This window comes from Leptidea sinapis, chromosome 1 (assembly GCF_905404315.1).
Source record: "Leptidea sinapis chromosome 1, ilLepSina1.1, whole genome shotgun sequence".
Taxonomy (NCBI): domain Eukaryota; kingdom Metazoa; phylum Arthropoda; class Insecta; order Lepidoptera; family Pieridae; genus Leptidea; species Leptidea sinapis.
In genome coordinates, this window is record NC_066265.1 from 8,167,027 (window position 1) to 8,188,096 (window position 21,070).

At 33.8% G+C, this 21,070-nt stretch overlaps 1 protein-coding gene across 1 annotated transcript in view; it reads right to left on the minus strand.

Moving 5' to 3' along the window:
• Positions 1–10,143, minus strand: part of LOC126967328 (cadherin-89D) — a 55,131-nt gene extending 44,988 nt beyond the window's left edge. The window contains exons 1-2 of the mRNA XM_050811801.1: positions 10,007–10,143; positions 6,120–6,273 (exon numbers count right to left, since the gene is read on the minus strand). Of these exons, the coding sequence (XP_050667758.1) occupies positions 6,120–6,171 (52 nt within the window). The 5' untranslated portion in view covers positions 6,172–6,273; positions 10,007–10,143. The remainder of the gene's footprint in view (positions 1–6,119; positions 6,274–10,006) is intronic.
• Between the last annotated feature and the right edge of the window lie 10,927 nt (positions 10,144–21,070).

Sequence of the window (21,070 nt, forward strand, 5' to 3'; positions counted from 1 at the left end):
CGAGCTCAGTTGTAGGGCCACTCAGAATTTTTGGGTTTTTCAATAATCCTGAGCGGCACTGAATTGTAATGAGCAGGGCATATCAATTACCATCAGCTGAACGTCCTGCTCGCCTCGTCCCTTATTTTAAAAAAAAATACACGCATGAAGTGACGTTTCACGCAACGCCCAGTGATCTAGCCGTGCTCCTTTTATTTGATTAGCTCTGCATTGGTCAGTAGCGTTCAGATGGTTCCAGCTGATACTGGGGTATTGTCAGACCAGAGATGAGACAATGCTCCATATATTTCCGGACTTTTTAGATCGCTAGAATGTGGGAATTTGAGCTGGGCTGAATTATTGCCGTGCTCTATTTATGATCCCAGTTTCTTGAAAACCAATTTGGCTCTGGCAAATAACTCCGAAATTGGTAATTGCTCGAAATTTAAAGACCTAGTATTACTTCTTAAACTTACATATGGATACATTTTTATATATAATTTAATAACTATTGTTGTTATTCTTTTTTACAGATTTTTAAGTTTTTATTTCATTTTAATGTTTAAAGATTATTACAAAATTACAGAAATGGGTTTCTTTTGCTTAAGGTTCAATCAATAATCCTGAGCATGTCCCACGTCACTGAATATCTTGACCGTCGCATCATCTTTTAAAATATTTAAATAAAACACTCTTTAAATGATTCAAACACAGTTACAATTACACGCGTTGAAATCCTTTTAAAAGTGTTTTATTTATTTATAGGTGTAACACTCGCGTTGATCAGAGAAAATACTAAAAATGTTATTTTTATGACACAGTATAAACTTTATTGGGAGAACTGCATTAGTAAAGCAGTAAGGTGAGGTGAACCACAAAAATCACTTAATATAAAATTTTCTTACATATTCACTTATGACGATGAAAGTTCTACGAGAACTCGACATGAAATTGACTTGTCAGTCATTAAACTAATTGGCGATTTAGAGTGACAAGCGTAGCGGGAGGTACCGTCACGTTTTATGTGTGAGTGATGAGTGTATCAAGATTGTCTCGCTCCACAAAATGGCGGTGCCGTGAGATTTGCCGCATTGAGGACATTCTCTGGCCTCAGCTCAGATCATAGTTTATAGCTTATTATGTTCCGAAGTCTTATTATATTGAACCATCACGCTGACACGGCTGTTTTAGTAATGACACATTTATACTACCTGAAGCAGTCTGGTTAAGCACTATTGTGTTTCTTAGGCAACTGTCCACGTGAGCGTGGAAACAATCCATAAATTTAGAAAGGAGACAACTGAAAACCCTCACGGGGTTCCTCTCATTGTAAGCTGAATGGGCATCTAGCCAGAGTGGGGTCTCAGTGAATCAAACCTGTAGAGATTCTGCTGTGAAGCTACTGAAGACCCCAAACGAATCCTACAGGAGTTCGAAGCCAATGCCAGAATCAGGCTGAGGTGTCTTAAAGTATCCTCACTCAAAGCAGAGGACCTACCCTGCCTAAACACTCTGAGTATACTACGACTCTTAAAAGTAATAGGTAGGATATGATTTAAACTTCAACACAGTACACGTTTCCTAGTTAGTAGCCTCGATTTCCACATCAAATTTTCATTTATGATGATTCAAAATTGCACTGGCGCAAGCAGGAGGCGCATTAGATGAAATAATAAAAAAAACATCTAGTTCTTGTTTACTTGTGGTTTTGCTTACACCTAACATTGGAAAATAGTTTCTTGAGCCTATTTATCCAATTGGTGAGTTTTAATTTGTAGAAGTTCGCTTACTTACAGTTTTATGTAACGACTAGTTAAAGCCCGCGACTTTGTACACGTAGATAAAGGGTTTTTAAAAAAAATAAGCAAGTTTGGTATTGAAGATTGCCTCCTATTCCAGTTCCGTACTCAACATATTATATGAATCTTATTTCGAGGAAGATTGCTATGGCAAACTAAACCTACTATTGATGTAGCTATAGCTCATCGACGTGAATTTTAGTTTTTCACAAATCCCGCGGGAACCATGGATTTTTCCGGGATAAATTGTATTTTATATAAATTTCCTTTCCCAAGCTCTAGTGTATCGCTGTACCAAATTTCATCAAAATCGGTTCAATAGCTTCGGCGAAGCGTAACAAACAAGCTCACATTCACATTTATAATATTAGTAGGGATAACAGGATTGTTAGTAGTAACTGCGGAACAATTTTCATAGATCTGTATCACCAACACGCATGCAGTACTCGACGCACGCCGGTATACCACTACGTATAACTATTATTATATAAAATGTTTCTTTCACCAATTTAAAAATGAATACTTAACAACCTGTATTGCAAAGCACTTTAGTATTTTTTATACTTCGATCTTTTTGTAGATCGTTTTGTAAAGTGAAACAATCAGATTATTTTTACAATTTAGTACGTCAATGTATGCGAATTGAGATGACTTTTGTCGGGTATCATGTTCTTGTTCTCTCTATCATATAAAAACATTACTACACAACCATACATATCTCTGGACATGGCTGGAATGTGAAGGCATCCCCGTTCCTCTATCACTCTCTTTACACTCCCTTACAAGTAATTCGTTTATGTTTTGGGATGTTCTGTCCATTAAATCAATTTTTTAAATTCACAATTTCATTTGTTTTTTATTTGTTCAGAAAATAAATGAGTAAATGCCAAAGTTTAAATAATTTAATATGAGCTTTCTCCACCTTAACATCGAGTAAAAATTTGTCCAGTCGTTTTGTAGTTTTTCTAGGACAGACAGATAAAAATATCTGTATCTAAATCATAGTATTTAAACATGCAATTTTTTGTATTAATTAAAAAAGTTTTGATATATGAGATAGCATGACCGGATTCTGAAATGCTATTTATGTGACCCTTTTAAAATTTGTGAAAGAAAGTGTCTAAATAAACTGGGAATTGTTACTAATATCAAAAAAGTCTCCCTGTTTATGACTTTATTGCTGTAAATTCGTACAAACATGTCTGCGTTTTCCCATTGGAATATACCATTGGACGAAAATAATATTGGTGAATTATTGATAAGTATGAAATAAAATACTAATGCGCTCTCGTTGGGCTAAAGTAAAAATAGTTAAAATCCCACGCGCCTCTTATATATCGAGGAAGTTGTATAATGATGATATATTATCAATCGAAACATCTCCATCGTGTTTCTGTGCTCTGTACGTGTTCACAATGTACTTACAGTAAACTCACGCCATAGACTAAACAAAGAAGTGCACAGATTATCTATAAACAAATCATTTTTCTCGAATAGTTCCGCTCTAGAGAAAGTTGGAAAGTCTCATGAACTTTTGACCATAATTGTACTTAATGTTAACTGCGGTAAAAATGCGACATTACCGAATAAATTAGCGATGGCTTGTTACGTGACTTGCGTTTAATGACAGCAGTGACTCTGCAATAACACCTCGATATACGGTCATGTACGTAAATCTTAATGTATATAAATTACGTGACACGTTGTTTGTCCGCGATGGACTCCTAAACTAATGAACGGATATAAATGGGGATTACTTCATGGAGTGCAGTTTAATCCAACTTAAGAGAAAGGATACTTTTTATTTTGATTTGGGACCCATAATTATTTTTATTCCCAATTTTGTATGGACATATTTTGTGTGAGAGAATTTATTGACGCACGGTTTGACAGTTTTGCTGTGAAACAATTTCATTATAACAACAAGGAGCATAGGTACGTTACGAAATAATTCTTGATGTTTAGAAATATTATTGGCAAATTCGTATAAAACAGTATTTTTTTTATTATCTACAGAACAACGTCTGTCGGGTCAGCTAGTAATGTAATATATAATTGTGTCATTAATCTTTTGATATTAATACTTATTCAATATTCCAATTTTTTACCGACTTTCAAAAAAGGAGGAGGTTCTCAATTCGACTGGATTTTTTTAAGTTTTTAATTCAGAACTTTGACTTTGTGAACCGGTTTTGATATAATTTTTACTATTTAAATGCTGATGCTTCCCGTATGGTCCCATTTCAGTTTGTCCAGTTATGACAATGGCATCCATGATAAAACCATATAAGTTTAAATTTGCATTAGGTATGTGCGTGACAAATGGACGAATAACTCAATATCACGCCAACCGATTTCATTATATGGGAAACACTTTATTTATGTACGTAATATACTTTATTATTTTTGTCTTAAATAGAATTATCCCTACTAAGTGAAGTTAGTACTTAACTGCAAATTATACGAAATAAAAAGAGCATTTTCAATTTAACCGGGTAATACAGTTTTTTTTTGTAAAAACAAAAACTAACAATACAAACTAAAGTTTTATGCCGCTGAAAATCCATTTACATTTTTGGAATAAGAAAATTTTAACGAAAAAATATTTATTATTATCAAATTGCTTATATTTGACATTATAAATTGTTGTAAAATAATTTACATTTTATCACTAAAATTATTATTTTTAAGTAGGCTGTGTGGCTGTATGTGATCAATCACTTTATTTTAATATGGATGTTTGTTTCCGAGTCATGGATGTTTATATGTATTTATATATGTTTAAGTAGTAGGTATATTGTATTAAATATATCGTTGTCTTGCACCCATAGTACAGACTATGCCTAGTATAGTGACGAGCGCAGTTGCAAGGCTCCTTTGCACAGGATGCCGGCTAGATTACCACAACTGCGCCTATTTCTGCCGTGAAACACTACTGTGTAAGCATTACTGTGTTTCAGTCTGAAGGCGCCGTAGCTAGCGAAATGACTAGGCAAACGATGAAAACGAAAATGCCGCTCAGAATTTTTGGGGTTTTTCAAGAATCATGAGCGGCACTGCATTGCAATGGGCAGGGCGTATCAATTACCACCAGCTGAACGTCTTAATCGCCTCGTACCTTATTTTCATAAAAAAAACGATAATTGATAAAGATTGTATTTTCCTTGCAAGTGTGTTGAAAAAAACCGCATGAAATTCATAAGCATCTTGCTCACTAGACATTCGGCTGACTTACGCAACCACATTGCAATCCACAGCCTCGTGTATAGCGAGCAACTTATCTCATTTGTATCATAATGTACTATTATCTTCCCAGAAATGATTATGCAAATAAATTTGTTTGGCTTGAGAGCTTTCCTTCTCGGATAGCGCACACAATGTATTCTCATTACTATTAAATGGCAATAAGTTATTTTAACGTGAGTGAGTCTGTAGTTATAAGCATCGCTTTAAATGCATGCTTAGCTCGCACTTAAGTCTACCATAACGCCGACTTAGGAAAAACTTAGATTATATGCCGAACAAAAAAGAGATCAACAATTCCTTGCATCACGATAACTGTTGTTTGATTTTTCAAAATACCCGTATAATACAAGAATAAGTAATGCCAATTGTATTATTATATGTTTATATATATTGTATTATCTGAGACACTGAAAAAAGTTATATATTATATTAAATAAGTTATTGGGAATAATGTCAGTATATAGTTAGAATAATTGAGAATATATTGTGCGTAATGAAACGTGCATATTAATTTTTGTTTTAGTTCAAGATCAGCATAATTTCAGCTGTCAAATGACTGTTCAAATTCAAATTAAAATATTCTTATTCAAAATAGGATGTAACAGCACTTGTTGAACTCAGTGGGCTTCTTTTTGTATAAAAATAATATGGTTACCATGTAAAACGTACAATAAAATTTATTATTTGATAGCCTGTGGGCGGTCGCTCTATTCCCAATGAGTGGTATCATTAAGAAAGTCACATATGTTATAGTAACCTTTACCACACAAAAACGTTTCTTAACAATTCTTTTGAATAGCCTCATACTTTTGTTTTAAATATTTTCTGGGATTTTGTTCTAAAAGCTCGCCCCATCGCTCGCTCGCATCGCCCCACAAAAGACTTACTAACTCTACTTAGCCGAGTAGTAGGCATTATTAGTTTATGTCTGTTCCTGGTGTTAACATTACGGTTATAACAGTTTTTTGAATAATATAATATAAATACCAAATCTAAGTTTCTTGTTAAAGATTGAGCTCGGCTAAGTTTTACGTAAGTAAAGTCTGAGAAGGCTCTACAGATATCAGCCAGAGTGTCTTTTCAGTTCGTACTTACCGAGGGTTCCCCCGACACAGGCGACGGTCAGCAATACAGTCCACGCGCGCATTTTAACGATACGATTATGTTTTTAACTTAACACTCATTACAAGGTTTCACAATCCGGTAAACACTATGAGCGCTGCAACGACGTTCTCATGTTCACTGCGATCTAGAAAAATAAAAGAAACATGAAGTATTTCCAAAAAAATTTTATGCACTTTCAATATTATATTTTGTAAATTTATATGTATTTATTTACTGAAGTCTCAGCAATAAAACAAGAATCCTATACGAAATGTCTACTTTTAGCTTTAATGCAGCCTTTTAATCTATCTGGTAACGAATCTGTGGACTTAAGCACTATTCCCATGGGAAATTTACACACTACTATGCTATCCTCGAAAAAATATGTTAAATGGCGGGAAAATATCGAAGATTCTACGATAATAAACAAGATTCAAACTTAAGGAAAAAAATACTCATACTTAAATTTAATAAGTTGTGACGATATTTACAGCCAGTCTAGTAATAACATCAAAGAAAATATAAGCAAAACTTTGTGTTATAATTATGAAAAACTAATTTTCAAGGGCTTTCCACCGTAACAAGAATCGTTAGACATAAAAATCTTGTTGAACACAATATTATCTTTTCGAAATGCCATTCATTAATTTTGGTTAAAATTTTCATTTACATAATTAGATTACATTTAAAATCATGCATACACACATTTCGTATTAGTTAACCCTGCTCTTAACCATGACACACAAGCAACAGGTTAGACAAAATGACACTCAGTCACGCGACCGATACAGCTATATTAATGAACTTAGTGAACTGTAAACTATATCTGCCGGGAAACTGTATTGTACATGAGTGGAAGATAAAACATGATTTCTACGTGACGATGATGATCGGAGCTAACAATGAACTTTATATTTCTATTAAGAATGATTTTACTAAAAAATTTACCTTGTTTTTAATTGTTAGTGTTTAAATTATATATTTGTCAGTCCCATATCCCAGTCACAACTCAATAAAATAGTTTTTATGTGCAACTCTATGTCTCGGTTTAAGTATATTAATTTTTAATGGTACGAAAATACATCGTCTCTTAATTGGAAGTCAGGTTAAAAACACTCAACTGACTGCTGACTGTATTTTCTTTGATTAAGAGAGAGAACGCGTGTAATTCTAACTATGTTTTACGTTACGTGACATTTTCAAAGCACATTTTCAGGGGGACTGGGAAACGTTGAGTTAGCTATGATAATAATGATAAAAATGTAACATTTACGCAAACACTAACGTCAAAACACAGCTGCTACAATAATAAACATTTTAATAGTTTAAAAAGTATTTAATTTAACTCCCCACTGTCAATTAATTCATTATAAATGTTAATTCGGGTTCTCAACACAATTTTAATATGAATTAAACAGAATATTTCTATGCTCGGTAAACACCTAACTGTAAAAACTATGCAGAAAGGTAATATGTAATGTTTAATGCGATTATTTCCAGCAGCGAATATTAAATAATGGTAATATAATTACGTGGCTCGACTCGCGCGTACGTAACGCATAGTTTTTGTTTATTAGTTAACAGCTACCAGTACTGTTAGTACGGCGATCAGTTCTATATAGCAACAGTCTTTAAGATATATCTTTTAATATTTTCTTGATTATTAACTGGAAGTAATTAGTATTGTATATAATATAGAAAATTGTAAATCTGTAGCTGAAGTACACTATTTTAAAACCCCAATCCATGGGTATAGAAGTTAAAATTACGCTTGGATTTTTTTTTATTTATTTAGATATCCTTCTGTTGTCTAACTTTAAATTATTTTAATTCACTCAGTAATTATGTACGCGTTCAATCGATTATTTTGATTTACAATATTTCGAAGTGTATTTTAAATCTAAAATTAAAAACCTCTATGGTACTTGGATAAGTAAGCCTTGTAGATAAATTAAGAGCTTTTCCTTACGTCACTCAATTAAAGTTCAGGCTATTAAGCTTTTTATTAAATTTCAATTCATCCAGTTTTTTGCTCCACTAAAAACGTTATGAGATTTTGTACAGTAAGGTAGATCCTGTAGATGAACCCACAACCTGAGATTGAATAAGACATTTCGGTCAATGCGTAACTCGGACCGTTGGTTCAGTTGGAAAGAGCGCTCGGACGGAAACCGAGAGGCACGGGTTCAATTCTATTTAAGCAGTTTCAATTATATTTACAATGTGTAGTTTTCGATTTATGACGATGATTGAAAATAAACCTTTTTTTTATGTACGGCGGGCGAAACTGGTTGCCATTTTCCGGAGTTTTTTTGTTTGAATTTAGAAATTTCATAATATACTAGCTATTCAATTACTGTGTAAATTATTTATAATCATTACAATTATTTAGATTATCATTTAAACACAAGGAGATTCTGAAAACAATTGCGTTTTATATTTTAATAACGCATTTAACTTACAAAACCCTAGGCCAAACTATTTAATATGCTAACATAGCATTAAGTGTCAACTCACAATACAGTTCATTGAGATCCCCCTATCGCAAACATGAATATTTAGTCAGCAATTCTGTATTGAATCAAATATTATGCGAATGTTAAAAAAACATGCAGAAAGAACCGATTGACTGGTTGATGATTTTGCAAAAGCTTTCAATAAAATTTTCATTACTTTTCTTCCATCAACAGCGCCACTCAAGAGTAACAGATAAAATATTTATATTTTACAGTCGGTTTTTATTGCAACACAAATTTATTAATATTTAATTGCGAACAGCTTTCGTTTAAACTATAATCTGGTTTTATGAAAATTTATAATAAAATAACGCCTATACTGTTTAATTTAACTTTCACGTAGGCGCTATTCAATTAAAGACTTAAGTTACTTTTAACTTGATTTGATATTAATTAATTTAGGATCACATAACATAAGCTCTCGTAGTTAAAGCAATAAATCGAGCCATAAATAACATTGATATTGAAGTTAAAAATTAATATATTATGCGCAATCAATCAATGAGGGACGAGACGAGCAGGACGTTCAGCTGGTGGTAATTGATACGCCCTGCCCATTACAGTGTTTTGTTGCAGTGCCGCTCAGGATTCTTGAGAAACCGAACAATTCTTAACGACACTACAATTGCGCTCGTAACCTTGAGAAATTAGATGTTAAATCTTATTTGCCCAGTAATTTCACTAGCTACGGCGCCCTTCAGAAACACAGTAATGCTTACACATTACTACTTCACGGCAGAAATAGGCCCATAATCTAGCCGACATCCTGTGCAAAGGAGCCTTCCACTGGAAACAAACCCAAAGGCCAAACATTACAAGTTTTCTCTTGTATTCCTATTTACATTTCTTTAATGTAATTTGAATCGTTTTTATACAAATTAAACTAAGTTAATTATAATACTTAATACAGATATTATCACAATTATAATCATAGAAATTTCAACATTCTGTGCTTTTTTATACAATTCATTATATTATATAGTAAATTAGCATTTTAATCTTTATCATACTTTGATACCACAAATAACTCACTTTTGTACTACAATTATTATTTTTAAAATTTAAGCTCCTGGGATTTAAAAGACATTTTTAAGAACTCATAATAAAATTATTTGTAAATAATATAATGCATTTCAATCATTATAAAACCACAATTAACCACCACAAAAATAACCACTACAATTTTTATAAGTATTTTAAGTTAAGCATCACCTAAGTCTATTCAGTAATTTTATTTAAAAAGCTTATGCTCCTTCCTTCTTCAATATTTCAAATATTAACTTATTTTTCCAGACACTGTTCCTCCCAAGAATTTATAAATATAATTTATATTAAGTTATCAACTTTAAGCATAAACCTTACCATTAATTGTCCAATACGAATCCATAAAATTAACAACGTAACGCTCCACTTTAAAAATTTGACATAAAATTTCCTTCGAACAGAAAGCGTCAAATCGTCGCTAGAAACGATCGCAACGCGCGCGCGGCTTGTACTCACCGCACAACTCGACTGGGGAAAGGTATCAGAAACCTCAGTTGTTGTGCTCCGGTGAAGGCATGTTAGTGGGTAAATTATATTATACCATTATGCCTTAATATATTTAAATCTTCGTCAATCACTAATAACTTAATTCTAATTTTTATTCAAACACAAATATTTTTATTCAAAATAGTATTTAAAATCACTCGTAAAGAGTCAAAAAACTACTACCCATTGGAAATAGTATGGCTCAGACCTGAGAAAAGTGGGCGTATGAATCTCAATGGGCTTTTTTTTTCTTAATTTAGTTACAATATAATATGTAGTATCGTAGACTAAAAAATATAATAAAATAGCCTGAGGGCGTTCGCTCCATTCCCAGTCTGTTTGTGTGTTTACAACTTTTTCTTTTCAATATGGATGGATTTACTACTGTAGTAGAAGACTCCGTATATTATTTCAAGACTTATTTGACACAATATCATAAAGTGTTGTTGTTATTGTGATCTGACTCTATTTATTATTACATCAGAATACATTTGTTTTATTTTGTCTGCCATACGTTCTCTTCCTAAACGAAATGTAACATAATATTGTTCATAAATGCATCCCAGAGCGTCAAGATCATGGATTTCCATTAGCTTCCTCTAACACTAGCTAATTTAAACCTTTCTACGTGCGTTCCTGTTTTTAGTTGATTTGGAACCATTTAAAGACCTCCCAACCATAACAGAGGTACGCATCTCCATTTCGTACGCCTAGATTGAAATTTTCCAATATTTTCATTCACATAGTGCTTACAATAAAGTTTCATCTAAATGACAAAACCACCTCAGAAATTTCTTCCCTCTTTTTAACTTTGAGTTATCATAATTTCTTAATCGATATATAGATTTTAGTCATTACTCAATTTGTTATAAAATTACGACTATATAATATTTGAAACGATAATATCAAATAACTAAACTCAATTATAGCAATGAATAATATAATTAAAAAATAAATTTTTGTTATTAAATTGTTGAAGTTGTGACATAACATGACATATCATTTCTGATAGAGATATTAAGTCATTATTCCAAATAGATCGTATACAGCGCCAAGAAACATTTCTCTCGGTGATACCTACTTTGCGTCAATTAAATGCAATGATTCATACAAAATGTACAATAATAATAATAGCTACGCACAAACTTTTATTTCAACTTTCTAGAATGTAATTAAAGCTGTAATAGTCGATAGAATATTGACATTTAAATCACTGGTATTAACAATAAATTTTCTTTCAAGTTAACAACTGCAATATAATAATTATAACAAACTGAATCGCATCGTCAAAGAAGTAGTACTTATATTTTTGTACCCTGATGATTGGCATTGCTTTATTTTGATAAAAATTATTTTTACAAACCACTGTAACTCATTAGCTTAAATATGTAGTATGTATGATAGTTTAACTATGCTGCTTATGCACAACTTCTGATTAATAAATAATATAAAATTTACACACTCTTACATAAATTATCTTGCCCCAATCTAAACTTAGCTCATACTATGTGTACAAGACAACGATATATTATTTACTACAATATACACACTTAAACATACATACATACTTATAGATATCCATGACTCGGAAAAAAACATACATATTCATCATAGAAATCTTTGCACGTACCGGGATTCAAACCGGGGGACATCCAGCTCAGTAGGCAGGGTCACTAACCACAGGGCTATATGGGTTTATGTATACTTTGTCACATGATTGGGCCATTATGCGCTTTCGTTTATCTTCTCACTCCAACTAGCTCAAACCATCCCAGAAGTCTAGCAGCCTATTTAAATAGTTACAGGCATCTGGTAGCGATGTTGGAGATCGGAGGATTTTCATAGTTCTGCACTTATTAAGCACGTGCTCTAGAGTTTTTTCTGTTTCCAACATCTGCGTAAAGGACTATCCTTTAAACTTCTATTAAATAGATGCTTGCTTAAGGGACTGTGGCTTGTGATAACACCAACAATTCTGCGTATTCTGTCCCTGTATATAAGGATCAGGTTGGTCAACCCTTTTTAATATAGCTGGAACTGAGTTCTTCCTTGCCTAAAAGCTTTAGATTACGTAATTGTAATAAAACTTTGAAAATTTTAAGCATAACCTAAAAATAACTAGATCTAACAATCTCACACAGTCATTACCTCTATGCCCATTTAAATGGTATACTTACGTGGAAATATTTGTTGGAACATACAAAATTAATTACTTATTATTCTTTATTTAGACGTGGAACTATTTGTTTAAATTTATATAAGAGAAACTGTGTTTCTATTCGGAACTGTTCTACATAGGTAATGTATTGTGACAAAATCAGTGCTCATGTGTCTGTGGGTGTTTTACGTCATAATAATCAATCTAATATAAAGGTACATTAAAAATTGTGAAGTACGTATTATTCAAAATGTCTTCTACCGCATTTATCACGAGGAATGTTCCAAATAGCTGTTTTTCCTTGACCTGATTCCTGTCGCCACTTCCATACGACGCGCCACAAATTAGAATTTCATCCCCACCATCTGGATGTGTGGCGTGATCCTCCACAGTGCTTTTTTCAAGGAACTATCTTCAACGTGTTGCAAGCTGTTTGAATGAGCTTCCTTGTGCGGTTTTTCCGAGACGATACGACATGTGTACTTTCAAAAAAAAGCGTGAACCCTTTTCTAAAAGGCTGACAAAGCTCCTATTATCTTCTGGTGTGGCAATATATCTTGTATGCTTTGTTTAATTCTCAGGTTGTGGTTCCACCTGCAGGATCTACTTTACAGTTGATAAAATGCTCAATCCCAGTATTTGCATATTAGGAAATTGACATGAGATATCGCTCTTGAAAATCTAAGCAATTTGCTATGTTTTTAAAGTGATAACCTAGGATTAATACACAAAAAAATTTGAAAACAAAATTTTATGAACGATGCGGGACTCGTATCCTTTTCCATAAAAAAAAACTTAGCTAACAAACAATCCACAGCGAAAACAACCATAAATGTGTATAAAGATGTTCAAGTCTATAAAAATACTCCCGACAACTGGATGATGTATGATTACTATCGAGGCACGAGTCCGCGCGTGCGGGACCGTTACTTGACTTCAAGTTATAAAATAATAGCTCAGCAACATTCCTTCATCTCCGGTAAATATCTTTTTACATGATCATTTTTACCTCTCGTATTTATACAACTTGAAATTCATATAGTTTAATTCAAAATAGGATAGAACATCACAAGGTATGCCTCAGGCCTGAGAAGAACGGGCGCAACAAACTCAGCGGACAATTTAAAAGGTTCAACATAATTTATTATTATTATTATTATTATTTTTTATATGAGAGGGGGCAAACGGGCAAGAGGCTCACGGGATGGGGAGAGGTGAGGCAACCGCCCATGGACATCCGCAACAACAGGTGTGTCAAGAAATGCGTTGCCGGCCTTTAAGGTGGGAGTATGCATTTTTCTTGAAGGTCCCTAAGTCGTATCTGTTCGGGAAGACCGCTGCCGGTAGTTGATTCCACAAAGTGGCTGTGCGAGGCAAGAAATTTCGAAGAAAACGCGCGGTTGTGGAATGCCAGATGTCTACGTGATGCGGATGGTATTTTGCACGTAATGTCCGATGGTGGAATTCGGCCGCTGGAATCAACCCGAACAGCTCCTCTGAGCACTCCCCGTGATAAATGCGGTAGAAGATGCAGAGAGAACCCACATCTCTACGCAATGCTAGAGAATCAAGCCGATCGGAGATGACTTGGACGCGAAGAGGGAGCCCAGGAGATCAGCTTTCTCTTTCGCGTCATGGGCCAGCGAGTCATCATCCCTGTGCAGTGGCGGAATGGCTGGCTGGCAGAAGTTTCCTTGGATAGCCTTGGCGAGCGACCAGAAGGCACGAGTTCCCGAGGGAAGGCGTGCAAGTCTCTCGCCAATTCTGCCAATGTGCTTCGACTTCGCTTCAGCAATAACTCTTTTGAAGGACCTGGAGGCATGATTGAAGTGTTTTTTAAGTTCGCTGGAATTCACATCCTTAGATACCACCGCATTGACCCAAGCCTGATAGCACTCCTGCTTTCGGCGAGAGGCCATTTTGCAGGTCAAACCATGGTTGGGACCTGCCACCGATAGGCACAGAGGAGGATGGAATGAAGAGTTCCATACCTTGCAGTATCACATCAGCAACAGCGTCAGCAGCGGCATCTGGATCTCCCAGCGAAAAACAGATCTGCCTCCACGGGTAGGATGCAAAAAAGCACCGCAGCTCCACTCTGCTGACCTATAGTGCCACACGCGGCGACAGCCTAAGAAGCGGGGCCGTTTTGGGCGCGTGATCGGCACGGTGCTGCGGATCAGTCATTGGTCCGACGATCTCAGAGGAGGTTCAACGGAAACTAGGTAGCCGTCCGGATGTGAGGTCAACAGAAGGTCCAACAGTGAAGGTGTATGATCTTGCACATCTGGGATTCGCGTTGGCGCAATACCAGTTGCGTCAGACCATATGCTAAGGCGAAGTCGTGAACAGATCTCCCTGCATGATCGGTGGTACGTGAGCCTAGCCATTCGGCGTGGTGGGCGTTAAAATCGCCAAGAAACACGATCTCTGCAGTGGGGATATGCTCCAACACGGAATCTGTAGCCATTTGGATGTGTTCGAGGAGCCGGTCAGTCTCTGCGTTACCGCTATGGGACCTATACAGGCATGCGTATTTGATAGCCTTTGGGCGGTCGCTCTCTTCCAAATCAGTTGTATCATTAAAATAGTCATATAATATGTTATAGTACCTAACCTCCACCACACAAACTTTTTACTAACAATTCTTTTGAATTTTGTAATACTTATGTTTTAAACATTATCTGGGATCTTGTTGTAGAAGCAAATACAACGCCCCACAAAAGACTTACTAACTCGCCTTAGCCGAGTAGTAGGCATTATAAGTTTATGTTTGTACCTGATGTTAACATTATGGTTATGACAGTTTCTAGCAAATACACTTATGTGCCAATGTAGTATATACATAGCAATATCAAGAATATATTGAGAGGCAACAGTCAAAATGTTTATTTCTTTGAATTTTGCTCTTCATACTTTAACTAAATCGATTTAATTTGTAACAAAAATTTATGAACGATGTGGAACTCGAGCCCGCAACATCTCGGGTTCCGTCCTCGGAGCGCTCCTTCCAACTTATAAATCTTGGTTATTAATTTAATTTGAATACTTAATCCCAGACGTGAGGAATATCACTAAAACAATAATAAATTATTTAGATTTGAAAGAGCGACATCTCAAGTAAATTTCCTAATATACAATTAGTGGGGTTGAAGAGGTTATCAACTCTATAGATCCTGTTAATGGAGCTAAAAGCTGAGAGTTGAACTAAGATCTACGAACCATGCGTCACTCGAACGGTTGGTTATACTTATACTCCGACGAACCCAAGAGATCGCGGTTTCGAGTCCCGCATCGTTCATAAATTTTGGTTACAAATTTAATTTGTATAATTAATTCCAGACGTGAGGGTTATCACTTCAAAATAATAAATTCTTCTCGTATTTAGTTCTCGCAATATATAAATATTGTATTAACTTTTATATAATTCAGTGATTGAAATGTGCGTATATTAATTATATTACACCAAATTACATTAAAATGTAATTCTAACTAAACCTACTAGATTCTGAAATATTCCAGTGAGTTAAAATTATCCAATAAATCAACGTTGAAAGAATAAAATACCGGTTTATGAACTGCAAGCAACTACATTTAATATATTAGTATTGTTGTTATTTCACGTACTGTTTTGTCGTGTTAATTAACATGATACAAAATAAGATATGACATTGTAACCGTATTTTATGATTTAAAAGAATTCAGCTGAGTTTTTTGCTGCCTTCTCAGGTGTGAGGCATACCTTTTCGAAGGGTGGTTAGTAAGGGTAGTTTTTCACTTTCAATAAGTGATATTATATCCCATTTTGAAGAAAAATATTTGAATTATAAAAGTTGTAAATTTATGTAATTTTTAAATACTTCTGACAGAAAAATTATTTGCATGTATGTTCACCTGGTTGGTTTTTCAATATTTGTTGTTTTAGTGTCATTTGTAAATACACTCTCTATTAAAATGTTTGGCGCCTAACTATTTCGATACATGAGATTCATCCAGTTGACAGAAATACTGATGGAGAAAAGTTACAAATTCTCAACAATATTGAAATATCTGCCAACTTTTAGTGTAATCGAAATCAAAAATCATTATCAAATATATCTCAACAAAATCAATGCTTATCTCAAGCGAAAACTTGTATAGAATGTTTGAATGTTATATAACTTCTACCACAGATTAGGTATAGATCATTATCAGCCACATGACGTCCACTGCTGGGCAAAGGCCTCCCTCAAAGATCTCCAAGACGATCCGTCCCGCGCTACCCTCATCTAACGCATTCCGGCGATCTTGACCAAATCGTCGGTTCATCTTGTGGGGCCTACCAATAACGCGTCTTCCGGTACGTGGTTGCCGTTCGAGGACTTATAGGTTAGATACTTACGTATAAACAGAGATACAGCTCCTATACAACGAATGAAACTATAATAAATTGCATAAGAGGGGCGACAATAAGGAGCAGTAGGAACTGAGATAATACTTAGTTCCTACACGAGTATTCTTTGTGGTGTAGTTATATCATGTCATTGATAACACAAGTTGGCGCCTATCACATAACTTATGATACCACAGATGAAGGGATAGATACATACTTATACTGAGCAAAATTGTCGACTTCCATATAAGTAGACATGTTTTTTTATGAGCATTATCTATACTGCTAAATGGAGAGAAGCTTTTCAATTAGGTTAAACGCTTTTGAATCATCATTACAAATATTTCTTTTAAATTACTAAATCTAACATATGTTCATTAAAAGTAGAGCTCACGAGAAGAACATACAAGAAACTCAACGGCCACTCTTTTTAATCTCTAGAGTATTTTACAATGACTGTAAGTTTGAAAGGTGCTGCATCCAATATATTAATGTTGTTTAAATAATATCAAACATTTCATAAAAAGTAGTAAAGCATTAACTGTAAAAATAGATATTATTGTCTATTGAATGCATCAATCTTTAGAGCTTGAATTTATTGTTTGTGTAAGGATGCTTTGTGAACATGATGGTCTACGGTAACAATAACAGGTCGACCTGGAACTCAAGCATAACCCGTTCACGAGTACGAAATAAATTATTATTATTATTATTATTTGCTAGTATGGTTACTTATACGGAACCTATATTTTTGGTATTAGAAATACCTGTGTATTGGCATTAGAAATAATTCAGCCAAAAACATTTAATTATATATGACAATTCATACGACGAGCGGGCGCGGGATACTTAATTTATATGGCAAAAAAAAACCGACTTCAAAAACTGAAAACTATTAAATAACTAAAAATTTAATTTAATACATCTCTTATGCATTTATTTACTTTTGATATTATAATAATACTATTATTTGTGTATGTTTATATGTATTTTGTTTAGGGCTTGGCACCGACTTCAAAGCTATCAATATGTAGCACATACAATTTTTTTTATAAAAAATGTTCATAAAATGAAAACTACTGGACCAAACTATGTAAATTTTTTATGGGACCAAATAGCATCTATTTCGCAACCAACTAACGAAGAATTACGTAAATCGGTGTACATACATAAAAAAAAATGCCGAATTGAGATCCTCCTTTTTGAAGTCGGTTAAAAAAACAACGATTGCCGAGTCAGCACTGTGTGTTAAATACCAAAACGCATTAAACTGCTAACTAGCAACAAAGCACGGCTAGACGTGAAGTTTTATAGATCCGGTTAACTTTTACTCTCATCTTGGTCAGAGGTTATATCAGAGCTACGTAACACATTATTTACATTACAAATGTCTGATTATCAGCTTATGTCTTGACATATGGAAGGTCATTTCAAATTTAGGATTCATTTGAATATCTGTGACATATGGAATTTTAAGTTATTATGTAAAATTTGGTAAGTTCTCAACATAACCTCGAAGAGCGGAAATTGAATTTTAATTCATTCAATGACTTATTAACTTAATAGTATTATGCCATCACTCATATCATCTTAAAATTATTATAATTAAAGGGTATAACAGCACAATGTCAATTTAATAGCAAAACTCAATTAAAGACTATTCAATAATCATCAACGTATATTATTGAAGTACGCAAATTACGAATTAATAAATATACAAATTCTATTTCTAAACCCTAACGAGAAAATAAAACCAAATAGTTTCAACAGCGATCTACGTGAAGGTCATTCTTCGATTAATCTGTGAAATAATTATTATTCAAATATTGTTTAGGCTGGACACACACGCGTTGAGTTTTCCAAATAAGTATTTTGTAAAATATAAAAGATAATAAACAGGTTTTATAATAAAAATAAAATCCTCGAATGGCGACCAAGAACCGCAAGTCGCAGTATTGGTAGGCTCCCCCACAAGATGGACCGACGATCTGTTCAAGATCGCCGGACTACGTTGGATGAGGGCAGCGCAGGACTGATCATCGTGGAAATCTTTGGGGGAGGCCTTTGTCCAGCAGTGGACGATATTCCGGCTGATGATAATGATAGTAAAATTATGCTCTTCTTATTGGTGTAGAATAAAGTAATATTCATAATTAATTAAAGTTGCAATACATCCTTAAAAGGTCTACAATATATCTTACTGTATTCTACAACGGTAATACATGGTGTTATATCTTAAGGTGCTTATTATTGGTATTGACAGGCCCTGCAGGGTACAGCAAGGACTTAAATATCTTTAACTTGTGTTCCTTCGTTAACATTTGGATCATTTACTTATAAATATAGAAAATTCTTATATGATTTCAGTTGTACACTATTGTTGAATTTATCTGATTTTAACATATTATTTGATCAAATAAATATTCATCTAAGGAATAGTAATAAATTTTAGAAGTAATATCTATTTTTACTGGTTACATAAACTAGAATATAGACCTGAATATAATTATTGTAATGTTGTAAGATAACATTATCAATAATAAGAAAAAATGTGTTAATCTAAAGTTGACTTTTTATCAATCTTGCTTAACAAAATTCACCACTTTAGGCCGCGCTTGCAGTCTTGACTATCTCACTTAACTTATTGCATCAATCACATCCGCCGCCACCTCAAACCAATAATCCAATGTAATAAATTATGTGGCAAGTAGAATATATCTAATTGATCTAATTTGGCCTTTTAATAAAACGTTTGACGAAATAACGAATAATTCATTTATAGTAATTTTATTACTACATACTAACTACAATTCGAGATTCTGAAATATCTTAATGTGTCCTAAGATGTTCAATTAGATTATTGAATTATAGCTACGATTTAAATCAACTGTTCATATCAAGGTAATTTGACACAAGTAGCTAACTAAACTAACTAACTAAACTATTAATGATGACTGGTTGGTAGCTAAATTTTTAAATTAAAATCCAAGTAATTTATGAATTAATATTTGGATTTATAAATATATAAATCACTGAAGGTCTAAAACTACCACCCATTCCAAAAAATACGCCTCACACCTGAGAAGAACAGGCGGAAGTAACTTAGCGAGTTGCTGTTTTTTCTTAATAAATTCGTAAGAATTAAATTTAGTATTTACATAGCCTGATGGCGGTCGCACCATTTTCAATCTTTAGTACTATTAAGATATTCATTCATTTCATAGTAACTACATAAAGGTTTTATCATAATTCCTTATAATAATATCGTAACACATTTATTTTGTACATTTTTTGCGCTCATGATCATGAAAAGCATTCACATCTCCCACAAAACACTGACTAACTCAACTTAACCCAGAGAAAAGAACATACTATGATTTAATGATTATTCCTGGTACATTATGACTATCATAGTTTCTTAAAAACCCACAAATATGGCTGTGAACTTACACAACGTTATCAAGAATATATTGAGTGACAACAGTTAAATTGTTCATCCTTTATATATTTTTATTATAGATTAGTTACGACCTAAATTATAAATAGTGCGAATAGCCCTCTTATACAGCATTAAGTTGAGGCAATTCAATATTTTCAGTTAAGTCAGCATGACTAAAGATTACAAACAAAGGACTTGTTATCGAAATAAATTAATAACTCGTTTAAAATTGAAATGATCCCACGTTTGCAAATTCAAAGCTGAATAGAAATTGTCACGACATAGATTATTACAGTTCACTTATTAGCATTGATAATTATAGTTCGAGATAATTGGGAAACTATCTTTATTTTCGCAACGCCTGCAGTCCGCTGCACAATATTAGCATAGCCTTATCTTTGATTATTAATTTATGCTTTACATTTATAGAAAGCTGAATGAGTATTTATAAATCAGAAAGTGGCGCCAAAGTCAATATGTTTTCTTTATGCCGGTAAGGGACGAGACGAGCAGGGCGTTCAGCTGATGGTCATTGATACGCCCTTCTCATAACACTGCAGTGCTGCTCAGGATTCTTGGGAAACCGAAAAATTCTTAACGACACTACAATTGCGCTCGTTACCTTGAGACATAAGATATTAAGTCTCAGCTGCCCAGTAATTTCACTAAGTACAGCGCACTTCAGACCAAAATACAATAATTTTTACACATAACTGCTTCACGGCAGAAATAGGTGCCGTTGTGTGGTACCCTAAATCTAGCCGGCATCCTGTGCAAAGGAGCTTCCCACTGGTTTGATGTTTTACAAATATGTAACTGTTGCTTTAAAGAAAATCTGTCTATAAATATAAGAATTATAAAGAAGTAATACTTAGACTTTATAATACTTATATTTATAGACAAATTTTCTTTATAAGTAAAATTGCA